Source organism: Oncorhynchus clarkii, chromosome 5, assembly GCF_045791955.1.
Source record: "Oncorhynchus clarkii lewisi isolate Uvic-CL-2024 chromosome 5, UVic_Ocla_1.0, whole genome shotgun sequence".
NCBI lineage: Eukaryota > Metazoa > Chordata > Actinopteri > Salmoniformes > Salmonidae > Oncorhynchus > Oncorhynchus clarkii.
The window spans coordinates 16,361,684-16,375,657 of record NC_092151.1 but is presented as its reverse complement, the minus strand read 5'-3'; the positions used below and the strand labels follow the sequence as shown (position 1 = coordinate 16,375,657).

The 13,974-nt window shown below is 42.9% G+C and overlaps 3 protein-coding genes across 3 annotated transcripts; 1 reads left to right on the top strand and 2 right to left on the bottom strand.

The window, feature by feature from the left end:
• Positions 1 to 959: 959 nt before the first annotated feature.
• On the bottom strand, positions 960 to 3,649 carry LOC139408445 (transcriptional regulator protein Pur-beta-like). The gene has a single exon (XM_071152353.1). The coding sequence runs from the start codon at positions 3,647 to 3,649 to the stop codon at positions 2,582 to 2,584; it is 1,068 nt and encodes a 355-aa protein (XP_071008454.1). The 3' UTR covers positions 960 to 2,581.
• A 2,957-nt stretch (positions 3,650 to 6,606) lies between these two features.
• LOC139408446 (histone H2A.V) lies at positions 6,607 to 9,338 on the top strand. The gene is made up of 5 exons (XM_071152354.1): positions 6,607 to 6,729; positions 7,604 to 7,681; positions 7,834 to 7,947; positions 8,084 to 8,213; positions 8,367 to 9,338. Exons 1-5 carry the CDS (start codon positions 6,727 to 6,729, stop codon positions 8,426 to 8,428), a joined length of 387 nt encoding a protein of 128 aa, XP_071008455.1. The 5' UTR covers positions 6,607 to 6,726; the 3' UTR covers positions 8,429 to 9,338.
• A 990-nt stretch (positions 9,339 to 10,328) lies between these two features.
• On the bottom strand, positions 10,329 to 12,408 carry LOC139409640 (paired mesoderm homeobox protein 2-like). Its single transcript, XM_071155060.1, has 3 exons — positions 12,180 to 12,408; positions 11,567 to 11,847; positions 10,329 to 10,613 (listed from the first exon to the last, which is right to left on the bottom strand). The coding sequence occupies exons 1-3, from the start codon at positions 12,406 to 12,408 to the stop codon at positions 10,329 to 10,331; spliced, it is 795 nt and encodes a 264-aa protein (XP_071011161.1).
• Positions 12,409 to 13,974: the final 1,566 nt, after the last annotated feature.

Below are 13,974 nucleotides of genomic sequence, written 5' to 3'. Positions count from 1 at the left end.
TGCTGTTGATAATGAACCGATCATCTGTGCAGACATATTATAAGCCTAGTCTGAGTATCTCAAACACACTCATTTATTTAAACAGTTGTGACAAATGTGTAGATCAAAACCAGAAAGATATGCCTTCTAGCTCCTATTTCTTCTGTGTGCTTGAGACATTTACATTGTGTTGTGTTGAGGTAAATGTTGTGGCAAGATAGGCTGTTTTCCTAAGTAAAGAGCTACTTTATTGACTGATGAAGAGAGGGTCTTGATATGTTGCAACAGCAGAGCACATGTTTACGACAGCTGCCGTGTGTCGCTTAGATTGTGCTGGGGAGAAGACTGGAGACTCCCCCAGAGCCCCCCACCCCCCCTAAACTGGCTGAGTCTAAGAAATAATATGACATCGTGTTTACGATCTTAAAGTGCAACAACAAAGTGGCAAAGAATCCAACACCACACATTCTTAGTGTCAGAAAGCAATTGGTTTACTACGCATTTTAAATACCTCACTGAGCCCTGAATGTCCATCAGTGCTTTGAGTTTGCCTTCTCATGTAGTTATAGCACACTATTTAGTAGTCGTTTTCAATTACAAAAACACCTAATTGCCTCGATGGCACTGGCAACAAAGTTAAAGGAGAATATGGCATAAGTTAAACAGAAGGCAACTTCAAGCTTGGAGTTGAGAATGTGTAATATGAACGCTCCTAGACATTGACGATGCGTTGGGTAGTTTTCCCCCAACTCAGATCAACTGTCTGTGACTGGTTCTATATGTTATTTGGGAACAACTACAAGCAACAGAGAATAGCTGGGACTATAATTATTTTCACTGATTGTAGTAGGACCTTTAAAACCTAAGAAGAGAAAGTTAAAATGGAGAACTATGAAGTACCTTTCAGCAGCTGATGGTTGTTGGAGTGAGGAGAGAGAGGGAGAGAAAGGGATTTTCTGAAGTAACAATCACAATATCTATTGCATTTATATTCTTTTTAATCACAGAAGTGTTATTTCTTTCACTCTCTGGGAGAAACCCGACAAATGAAAATGAAAGTGAAAATAAAGAAAAAGCTAAAAGAAAACAACATCATGGACTATTTAGTCACATCCCAGCTATGTTTCATGAAATACTTAGGCTATATAATTCATATACATTTTTCCTTTTCTTTTGAAGGTATTTAAAAAATATTGTATGCTGGTTTGTTCAGTATCTTCTCTTTTATACGTATAATATTCTTTCAATATAGTTCTCTTTCAAAATAAAAAGGAAACCATCCATCCATACGTTACTGTCCAGTGGCGTAGTGTGATGTTAGTGGTGTGGCGGTGCTGAGGCCTGGGCTCTGAGACACAGAGTGTGTGTGGTCTCTCCTGGCTGGGCCTGAGCAGAGGAACTGGTGGTATGTTATCATTGATGCCCCACACAGCCTGGCTGGCTGGGTGACAGTAGTAGTAGTAGCTCTGGGTTTCACCCAGTGATCACTTGCATTGGCCTGCTCACAAGGCTCCCGCAGTGTGTTGGTGTGTGTGTGTGTGGATAAGTGGGGGTCCCATCTGTGTGTCAATGCTGAGAGGGCAGGCTCCCATGGGACTCATACAGCAGGAAGATACTGTCCTTCCTGGTTGCCGATTGGTTAACAGGCCTGTCAATCTATTGACACCAGGTCACATTGCGTGAGGACTGAGGAGACACACTGCTCCACTCTTACAGAGACTTACAGATTGCTTTCAAACCCATTAAGTCAGAGGAAACAGATTTTGTAAATATTGCCTGGCATTTATATGCAATTTTTAAAAATCACTCCGTGTTTAGGTCTATTTGCTTGGAGAGTGACGTGATACTGTGAGCTAACTACATTAGCACACAGCTCCAATTTAGTCTCTGAGGCCTTTAGATAGGCCTGCAGATATAGTTCTCTCTAACGTTTCTCATCATAATCGTCTGTTAAGTAGCCTGCCTGTGTTATATAGCTATCTCTATCGGTTAACACACTAAATATAAACCTCCACGAAATGACAGCAGGCAGCATTCTAGACATTCCTTCCTACTACTTTCACTAACTTGTAAGGATCCCACACACACTGCCCACATAGGAGAGACCTAGAATGGGAATTACAATGGATGCTGGTTATCTCCTTACACGGAGAAATGTAAATAGCTAAATCAATGGGGTCAAGGTACACTCCTTACTCTTTTAAATATATATCTATATTTGAAAGGAAACATTTATTATAAAGATGTCATTGGCTTCTTAAATTGTTATGAAAACCACGTTGCTGGTTTTAGGTATATTTCTTTTTCTACAAAACACAATTGCAATCTTTTTTTAAATCCATGAGAAAAGTCTCATTTACACACTACTATACTAGTCCCATAACTTTAACTTTTTGTTTTACTTCACACCCCATATAACCCGCATAAACAAACTCCAGGTGTTAAATACATCAATAGTTCCCGTGTCAAATTTACTTTTTAACGCCACGATATTTTCTAGTATTAAAGTTCGATTCGTCATGCACTTAAATCTGTCATTTCTGCCACATATCTATTGCTGATCTTACTGTGTGAACTGAACTATATAAGCAGTTTCAACTACTCAGTCGTCATCCACCTCCTCTCCCTCCGACTCCTCTCTCCTCTCATAAATTTTATCCCGCTGTCGCTCCTGGATCTCTTTCATCTCCTCCGCATAGCGGCTGAAAGCTCCTCCGAACTTCCCCCACGCTTTGAACGGGATGGTGATAGAGTTCCTGTAGCTCGGTTTGACCTCGCTCACTCGCAGGAACACGCCGTATTTGTTGGACCCGACGTCGAAAAAGAACCGTTTAGAGTCCACCATGATGGATGTGCCCTCAGGAAGCTCCCCATAGGCCCCAGCTGCGGTTCCACCCGCCAACTCTTCGTCGTCTCCACCGTAATCATCTATATGCTTGGCAAGGGCGTCTCTAAACTCTATTAAGCCTTGGGCCGGAAGGGCTATGGTCTGCCCGGCCTGCATGCCTCCTCCAGGCCCCCCTACTCCGAACCCGGGCCCTCGGTTTACGGTCTGTCGGATCCGCAGGAACCTCCCCCGCTGGTTCTCCTTCAGATCGAGGTAGTATTTACGGTTCTCACGGACCAAGAACTCGCTCTTCAGGGCTCGCCTGGGCCCACCGTCCTCTCCGACCGAGGACTGGGCGATCTGCTCCGGGCTGCTAGGCCCCAGTTGGGCGTAGTGCTCTATGAAATCCCCCAGGTAGTCACGAAACTCCGCCGCAACTGACATGGACAGGGTCAGGCGACTTTTGGAGCCCCCGGCCCCGACCTCGGCGATTTTGATGAACCTGCCCTTGTTGTTTTGCTTGACGTCCAGGTAGAAGCGCTTGTTCTGGATATCCAGTCGCTTGGACGCCAGCTCCTGGGTCTCCTGCTCTCTCTGGGAGTGCTGGAACCCGCTTCCACCACCTCCTCCTCCTCCTCCTCCGCTGCTGCCACCGCCGCGCTCGCTCCCACTGTCACCATCCGCCATCTTCAGCACCGCCAGCCAGCTTCTCCCTCTCCTGCGTATCTCCCTCTCGGCTTGCACACCCCCTTCATGGTCATCACCAAAACCCGCCCCAAGCGCTCCCGCATTGGCCTTGGGTCTGCCAATCACTCCAGGTTCAACGAATTCTCTTTCCCTCATTGGTCAATTTCCGCTGTCAATCACGCTTACATCTTAACCTTGTAACATGTAATTGGTTCAGATGTAGGTTCTGTTGACGTAATTCTCGTGGAGCTTTTACCCTACTGGACACCGGGATCACGACCACACCACCGTCCAATCAACGGGCCAACATTTTTACAACCATTTTTACTATGAAGTTCCAATAAATTGTAGCTGATCCTTTTCTGTGCATTTGCTATGGCATTTAAGGCAAAACTGGGCAAACGTGAAATTCTAGACTGGTGGAATACTACAGAGAAAAGCAGTAATAAAAGCAATTCCATATCAATTGTTACACTTATACTATACAGTGACAGTCATTTGACAATGTCACAAAAGACCAGCCATTTACACTGAGATTAATACATTTTACCTTGTACATTTTCATAAACCTAGGCATTGGTACAAAAAATATTTAACCATCTAACTCCTAATATTTTCCCTGTCATCCAGATATGAATGTTGCTATTAATTCCACCAAAGTGGTGCCCATACTATTATTTAATTTTTTGTCATTTAGCAGACGCTTTTATCCAGAGCAATTAGGGTTAAGTGCCTTGCTCAAGGTCACATCGGCAGATGTTTTCACTTAGTCGGATCGGGGATTCAGTAACCTTTTGGTTACTGGCCCAACTCTCTTAACCGCTAGACTAACTGCTACCAATCAAACAATCAACCCATGATCAGTCAGCTAGTACTGTAGAAAATTCAGAGGGGTTGTACACTGGACTTGAACATGGGTCTCTGATTCAGAGGCAAGCACCAAAGATCACTACACTATATATCCCTCCTCCACTATCTCACTTCTGACACCAGTGTAGGGAATTCAGTGGTGGATTGGTTAAGACTCGAACCCAGTGCCCAGTTTTTCAAAACATTTAATCCAGATAAAAACATGAGTTTAATTCTGTTCCTCCCTCAGATGTGATCCCTCTTTGTTTTTTTTAATGTAGTTTAAAAGACAAAAACAGAATCAAACCATAACATATCACATCATATGCTACAACAAATATCATGTTATATGATCCCATTAAATTTGGTCTAAATATTTTCTAAAAGGAAGGGGGAACAAAATCGAATGGGGTAACTGGGTTGAGACAACAAAGTGTAATTTTGATCTGGATTTTTTTTTAAACTGGGCCCAGGTCACTCTGGTTCCAAAACAAGCACGCTACAATATATTGATAATGATAATGATACCTCATATACACTGAGTGTACAAAATATTAGGAACCGCTATGTCCATGACATAAACTGACCAGGTGAATGCAGGTGAAAAATGTGATCCCTTATTGATGTCACTTGTTAAATACACTTAATTCAGTGTAAATGTAGGGGAAGAGACAGGTTAAAGAAGGATTTTTAAGCCTAGAGACAATTGAGAGTGATAATGTATGCATGCTATTCATTTAAGTGCCTTTGAACAGGGTATGGTAGTAGGTGCTAGGCGTACCGGTTTGAGTGTGTTAAGAACTGTAACGCTGCTGGGTTTTTCACACTCAACAGCTTCCTGTGTGTATCAAGAATGGTCCAACACCTAAAGGACATCCAGCCAACTTGACACAACTGTGTGAAGCATTGAAGTCACATTGTAGAGTCCATGCCCAACGAATTGAGGCTGTTCTGAGGGCAAAAGGGGGTGCAACTCAATATTAGGAAGGTGTTCCTAATGTTTTGTACACTCAGTGTACATCCAGCAGGCAGGCAACACCCATACCAATGTTTTATCCCATTATATTTCACCTTTTATCATGTAAGTCATGGGTACAAATTACACATTGAATGTTGGGGTGCCTGACATATTCTTGACAGCGGCACTTATGGGGGTGCACAAACCACATTGATATTTAATCTCCTATGTAGGAGGAGATTAATTGATTTGTAATGCCCATCAGTCCAGTCCACAGCAGCACTGGCAGCAAGGGAGACTCACTCCACCCCTAAGGAGGGATGGGCTTCTCTCACAAGGAAGATGGGCGAGCCAGAGGGTTTCCCAAGACAGCATAACACTACATAAAGTTCAGATAGTAGAATACAGACATGCTTCTCTCTGTCAATTTGACAAGATTAGAGTAAATACTTATTAAAGCCACAGTCTAGGCTTTACATGTTTTATTTACTTCTTTGTAAAACAAGGTTTAACCTAAATCCTAACAAGACAATATCAATACAAACATTGGTCCAATATACTAAATTTATATTTTAACGTTTTGTAAATTTGCATCCTTTTGAATACACCCCAGGAGGAAGGGCAGCAGCCAACACAGTGCCTAGCCTGCTCACCTACTACATAGATTGCAAATATCCACTGTCCACTGGTACAGGGTTTTGAATCTACTGGCAGGTAACATTGGTCAAATACTGTAAAGCAGGCTAGGTTAGTTGAGGGGCACATCACTTACTAGTTTGGAGTTTGCACTTTTGGGACATTTTTATTGCTTCGATTGTGCCAGCCAAACTAAATCACAGCACTCATGTATTTTACCCGGGTCTGGCAGCAACAACGTTGATCAAGTGAGAGATGGTGAACAGAGTGACATGGGATTCAGGTACGTCAGAGTTAATGGTAGTGTGGTGGATGAGAGGAGTTTTTCTAATACAATGTAACGCTCTGAGCACATGGAAAAGCACAATATTTATCCCATCATTATTCTAACCGAATGATCATTCTGAATCTCACCGGGAAAAAAAATAATATATCAACTCAATTACATGGATTATGTAGTTTAAATTTGTTCATGTCACAATTTTTGGTATTTCATCTTAATCTGCATGTAGGACCTACTTGTGTGTCCGTACCTTCAGTGAATTATAAATGCGGTAGTATTTATCTGGTGTTTTCTACTATCCCAAAACGTCCAATACAGTTGCAGGAATGAGTAAACACTGTACAAACACAATTGCAATTGGTTGAAGAGACCGTTCGAACCAGCAAGCAGAAAAGCTATTGGTTGGCTCTGGAAGCTCGAGGAATCCTCATTCATCCGCTTGGCGTTGCTTCGTGGTTTATTGTTTCTCTCCGTTTCGAAATAGAACAGGGAAAAGTCACCGGCGACATGGTAACGAGTTTTTTATTATTTTATGCCCATTCTGTGTGTGCACTCTGTATTGTAGGACATATTATAGTAAATTGGATTCAATGTAAACGATATGCTAAACGGGCAAGTAGCATTCACGAATTCAAGCTTGCGTGCAAAATAACGTTAGGACGTCGTCGATTGACACTCGAAAGCTAGCTAACGAAAGAGCGCCATCTACATTTAGCTAGTACGCCATCTGTTTTACAACCGACTCGCTTCTCATACTTATTTCAAACACATCTTAACTATATCTAATATCTGGCTACGTTATCCCCTGACTCTTTCTGGTTCTTATTATGTTAATATTCCAAGATATTCGCAAAGTTTGGGTTGTGTATTGAATTAACGTTACGGTAGCAAGTTTCCACCGAGCTAGCTAGCTAAACCAGGTTATCACTAATCCGCCTAGCGAGCAGAGATACAACTGGCGAGCAGCCAAGAAAACCTGTGCTAACGTTAGCTAGCTACAAGCATACCAATATTTCACCGTTTTAGATAGCTAAAACCATTCTTACTGCGTTTTTATGCATATTTAGATTATTATCTTTTTGCAACATTTTAATGAATCATCTTCAATAAATCAAATGACAGTTAGGTAAACTATATACCTGAAATTGTCCATTATCTTCCAATTGGCGGGATAAATGTGATTGTAATGACAGGTTGCTTGAAGTTGTAAACAAAAATAACATTAAGAAAATGTTAGTGTATTAATAATTTATTTGTACACCAACGCTACATTTAGTCTTTTTCATCCTGGCCACAGTATTGCAAGGCATTGAGAAGTTTAAAAAATATATGTTTTTATCAAGTTGATGTATCATATACTGAATTTCTGTTTCTTCCCTTCCAGGCAGGAGGAAAGGCTGGAAAGGACAGTGGTAAAGCTAAGGCAAAGGCTGTTTCTCGCTCCCAGAGGGCTGGACTCCAGGCATGTACCCACTCTTTCCCCTGGTTTTCTGTGGTCACATGTGAATCAGTCTCTTTTCCTGGGTTTTCCCTGTTGAATTAGTCACAAGTGAATCCTACATAACAGATCTGCCTAGAGTGTTTCTCATTGTGTGTATGTTTCTCCTTGTGTAGTTCCCTGTGGGTCGTATCCACAGACACCTGAAAACCAGGACAACCAGCCATGGCAGAGTGGGAGCCACCGCAGCCGTCTACAGCGCCGCCATCTTGGAGTACCTCACCGCTGAAGTGAGATGTTTTTATTTAACCCCCCCCCCCCAAAAGGAGACTCATTGAGGACTCTGACGAAGGTCAATAGAGCAGGCTTTTGCTCCAACACTTCCCTAACGCACACTTACTGAACATATTTTTGTTTCCCTTTCAGGTGTTGGAGTTGGCAGGGAACGCCTCCAAGGATCTGAAGGTGAAGCGTATCACTCCACGTCACTTACAGCTGGCCATCCGCGGAGATGAGGAATTGGACTCGCTCATCAAGGCTACCATCGCTGGAGGAGGTGAGTTGTAAACTAATGAATTGGGTTTATGTTTTGTTCTTCCAGTAACTCAAAGCACTTTATATTACATGGGGTAGGGCAAACTCACCTCTTCACCTACCAATGTGTATCACTAGCACCCATTCGTAATGTCCCTTTTTCTCCCTCCTGCAGGTGTGATCCCTCACATCCACAAGTCTCTGATTGGAAAGAAGGGCCAACAGAAAACTGCATAGAGGAAGTGACCTCCCACATCACCAGGAAGGAATGGGCAGCCATGTTCATTTTGTTTCTCATATTTTTTTGGGGGGGATTTTGTAACCATAGTTGTAGTCTCTCGAGGGAGATGTGTAGTCTTTGAGGTATGTGTTGATTTGTACTGTTTTAAAGGGGTGTGTTTTAGGGTAGGGTTTTTTGCAGACAAGAAACTTGTGCAATAACCATGTTTCCATCCACAGTTTTTATGCGAGTAAAGTCATAGTGTATAAAAAGCAAGACAGCAGTGATGGAAACAGGAATTTTTCGGTACAATTTTATAAATGCCAACAGACAATTTGTTCGTTCGACATGGTGGGATCTTTTTGTGTTGGTAAAATGTATGATGTGAGAAATGCCAGTGAAAACTCCTTTATGCACAAATATTGATAAGAAGAAACCATGCATTTTATTAGGCTACAGATTACATTTTATGATGAACTTCACAGGGTGGTGGAAGTGTATGGTGATGAGCTTGATGCTTCTGTCCAATAACCACAGAGTAGGCATATTTGCAAGTTAATGCAACAATTTTTGTGACAACTAGCGGTAGAGTTGAAAATGCAATTGAAACACATACATAGAACTTTAGATTTTTTTATTCGGTACATGAAAACGTAAGCAAAAAAGTACATTTTGTGTGCACTGTCATCACACAGATTTCTATCTGTAAAAGGTCAGTTTGGTGGAAACGCCACTGATGGAAAAATGCATATTTTCATTATCTACATTTTTGAGTATTCGCATGAATCTGTTGCCAATTGGATGGAAACCTAGCTACTGACCAACAAATGCTGAAGTTCTTGTCATGTTTTGAAAAACTTTGAGTTGATTGGATTTTGCTACAAACTTGTTTTATACCTACAAAAGATAAAGTCTTTTAAAAAACTATCCGTGTGTGTTCATATTTTAGCCCGAATATGATTAATGGTTTTCTATGTAGCTTTGACCTCTCTTACCTTTAGAGATATAGTAGTTTAGATATTATTACATTTTATTCCGTGGAGAATGAAGGTCGGTCGGCACTCATGAATTTGAGGTGGGGGGGACTAAAACTAAGTTTAGTGAAACATTTGTTCTGAGAAATCAATGTAAAAAAATTCAGGACACATTCATGAGTGTGGACCTTCTCTCTTAAATGTTTTAAATGTAATCTACATTTTATCAGGGAGTCATACTGAGACCACAGTCTCTTACAGATGAGCCTTCAATTATAGAAAATACACACAACAAAATATAAAAACTAAAGATGTGAGTTAGCTGGTGCATACATACTGAGTCACATCCACACAGCATGACAACTTCTCTGTTAGGCAGTAGGTGGCCCTCAACCATTTGTAAACTGGTTAGAGATATTGAGGTGTTCGAAATCAGACATTATCACAGTACAACAAAATCCAGTCTATATTCAGGCATTATGTTTATTTTTCACGATACTTCCAAATATAGAAATCAAGTGGAGGAAAAGAGATTATCTTGATTATAATGCAAATTCAAGAACATTTCTCACTTCTTTAGAACACTTATACAGCAGCCACATAGATTCATTAAAAGTGAATATACTTGAATAGAACTTACAGTATGACAATACAAAAGAAAGCAGGAACACATTCATTATTGCACTCTACCCTGAGTGGAAAACATAACAATTTCACCACTCCTTTAAGTAGCTTTTTTTAGTTGCCAATACATTAGAATAGTATAGAAGCTGGTGAGGTAGTGGGATACATCTCAATAGTCTAAAGGAGCTTCTACCCTCATCTCACTTCTTTAAAATCACTTCAGACTATTGAGAACCACCCTATTTCATCCAAAAGTTCTAACACAGGTGAGAGTGAGGCTGGTAGGCCCCCATCAGTGGGTTAGACCTTGGAGTGGGCATCACCAGACCGGGGAGGCTGACATATTGGTATAAAGAGTCCATGGGGGTGGCAGGGAGGCTGGGCAGTGCTGGACCGGCCATGGAGGAGCTGTATTGGTTGTGGAGGTATGGGGTGGAAGCGCCCCCCTCGGCTCCTGCGTGATGGGGTTGGGGCCTGGGCGGTAGGCCTGTAGCTCGGTGTAGTGCAGCAGGTGAGATGTTACTTTAGCTTGGCAGGCTTGGGCCAGAGCATCCTGGACCATCCTCTTCATCCTCATACGCCTGTTCTGGAACCAGTTACGGATCTGAGGAGAAACAGAGAGAAGAGTTAGTTCAGGGATTGATGGGCAACTTTGATGGGGCCACACTCATTATTAAGGGTCTGCATACGCACATCCATACCCACACATGCAGTCCTAGCCTTTTGGGGGACCTAAGTGAAATTTGAGAGGGGGTCCACACTTCCTTGCGGGCAAAACATTTCAGCGGCCCACCTCTTGACAGCGGAGAGAAAAAAACTTTACGTTTTAGAGTTAAATTCCTGCTATTTTATTTTAACCCCTTTTTGATCTTGTCTCATCGCTGCAACGCCCAACTGGTTGGAAGGCGAAGGTCGAGTCATGCGTCCTCCAAACCCGCGCTTCTTAACACCCGCCCGCTTAACCTGGAAGCCAGCCACACCAATGTCAGAAGAAACACCATTCAACTGACGACTGAGGTCAGCTAGCAGGTGCCCGGCTCGCCACAAGGTGTCGCTAGAGCTTGATGAGCCAAGTAAAGCCCCCCCCCCTAACCCGGAGGACTCAGGGCCAATTGTAAGCCGCGCTATGGGATCCCGGCCGGCTGTGATCCAACCCAGGATCGAACACGGGTCTGTAGTGACGCCTTTAGCACTGCGATGCAGTGCTGTAGACCGTTGCACCACTCGGGAGGCCCCAAAATGTTGCACTTTTAAACCAGGTTTGCTACAATTCTACACATTTTGCCATGGGGTAGAGAGAAATGTTTGCAGTTTTAAATATGATATCTGAGTGGGCGTGACTAACAAAATTACCCATGGTTTGGCGGGTAATTTGACAATTTTTTTAACCTTGATTTAAGTCAGTTAAGAACAAATTCTTATTTTCAATTACGGCCTAGGAACAGTGGGTTAACTGCCTTGTTCAGGGGCAGAACGACAGATTTCTACCTTGTCAGCTCAGGGATTCGATCTTGCAACCTTTTTTGGGGGGTGGGGGGGGGGGGGGGGGGTGCCTACCTGTTTGTCTGTAAGGTTGAGTCTCTTGCAGAGCTCGGCCTTGTCCTGAGTGCCCAGGTAGGCGTTCCTCTTGAAGGCCGTCTCCAGACTGTTGATCTGCTCCTCTTTGTAGGCTGTACGTGGCCGCCTCCCCGTAGGAAGAGAGAGAGAGATGGGAGACAAGGAGGGAGAGGTGAAGGTGCCGTCCGGGGGGGTGGTGGGGGAGAGGGATCGCCCGCCTTCGCTCTCGTACCCTGACGTTCCCTCCTCTGTTCTACTGATGAAGCCATTCTCAGCCACTTCTGAGGAGAGAGAGGGTAGAAATGGAGAGAAGTTAGATTTCAAATCCATCCATATGTCACATCATAGTGGTTCCCAAAACGTTTGTGTGCTCTGAACCTTTCAAACAAATTCATGTCTCTGAGGTGCGTCCTAACTATGGAGCTTTCAGCACTTTAAGAGCTAAATCAGATGTAGCTATTACTTATGAATTCTCTATCTCTGAGTCAATTAATTCCTCCAATACACAGCTTAACACACACCCCAAAACAACAAGACACTATTTAAATTAATGTATGCTCCCCATCTAAGCTCAGATCCTGAGGTGAGTTCATTTGAGGAAAAGCGAACCTACCTTGGTGGTTGTTGTGGAGGGGGCTACTCCTCTTGGTATGTGTACACATCTCAGGGCCTGCCAGGCAGGGATAGCTGAATGGGTTGAGCCTCTGTCCTCTCCTTGCCTGGTTCTCCTGATTCTCGGGTCTCGGTCGGCAGTAGAACCCAGGCAGGCTCTCAGGTTGGGTCACAGAGGTGCTGTTGGGTCCAACAGAGGACCAGGAAGAGGGGAGAGGCGAGGGTCTCATGCTTCCTAATGCCTGGCTACTTTGGGCAAGCCACTCGATGGAGAAATGTCCCCTCATGGTTGTACGATGGAGATATCCAACAAAATAAATCAAAATCCAGCAAAAGTCCTGTTGTTGGGGTGGAAAAACTGTCCTTTTGGAGAAATATAATCTAATATTATCCTTTGCGTTCCAGAAATGCAAACAACCTTTTCTCAAAGCTGGGTAAATCCAGTGAAGATTGTGCGTGAGTGTGTGTTCTCTCTCAGCGGGTCAGTGTCCTGGTAAATGGAGTAATGATCTGAGTCTCAGGTGTAGAGTCAGTATTTATCCAGGGAATTCCTCCTCATTTACAACTCACTCAGCTAAGGATCAAAGAACATCCTCCCCTTCCTCCTTCAGTTTTCACAACTGCAGTAATTAAGACATCTCAATCAACCTGAATGAGATGAGACCATTACCCGCTGGCTCCAGTGAGTCTGGAAAGTTTACCCCCCCTCACACCATCCCATTCGTACTGTCCTCACTTCCCCTCCCAATACAGCCCTATGAGTGTGTGTGAGAGCAAGGGCTCATTATTTCATTTTTATTTTATTTAACCTGGCAAGTCAGTTAAGAACAAATTCTTATTTATCATGATGGCTGCCAAACCATATCCTAACCTAGACAACGCTGGGCCAATTGTGAGCCACCCTATGGGACTCCCAATCACAGCTGGATGTGATACAGCCCGGGATTGAACCAGGGTCTGTATTGACACCTGTAGCACTGAGATGCAGTGGCTTAGACTGCTGCGCCATTCGGGAGCTAAATCATCCAGTACATGTATTCTTAAATAACATATTGTATTCTTATCAGGGATAGCTCACCCAAATAACACAATTACGCATTGGTTTCCTTAACCTGAAAGTAGGGAAACTAAACCAAAGCATGGATTGCTGTCATATCTTTCCATTAAGCAGAATAAGAAAAATATTTAATTTTGTAATTTTGGTGAACTATTCCTTTAACACTGAAGCATTTCCTCCTGCTCCTCAACTCCACCCATGGAATAAAAATATAATAGTTCACTATATTTATTAATATGATTAACTGATCCAATAACACCCATCATTGTATATCTCATCATATCAAATTACAACTTCATACATTCCATGACCTGCTGATGCTACAGTATAGGCCCACTGGGAAGTCATTCAACCCTTGAATATGTCTTTGGGGCGGTAGGCTAGATTAGAGCTCGGTTAGAGCATTGGACTTGTTGCAAGTGGAAAGGTTGCAAGTTCAACTCCCCGAGCTGACAAGGTACAAAATCTGTCGTTCTGCCCCTGAACAGGCAGTTAACCCACTGTTCCTAGGCCGTCATTGAAAACAAGAATTTGTTCTTAACTGACTTGCCTAGTAAAATAAAGGTAAAATAAAAAAATAAAAAACTCGTTGAATGGTGACCAGGCTTGATTGATTGGCTCAACATAATGAAATAATGTCTGATCTTCCTGATCCCGAAAGACATTGTTGTCTAATAATGTTCAGTCTCATTGGGTCTCGTCTCCACTGGTGAGCGAGAGGACTGACAGCTCTGATTTA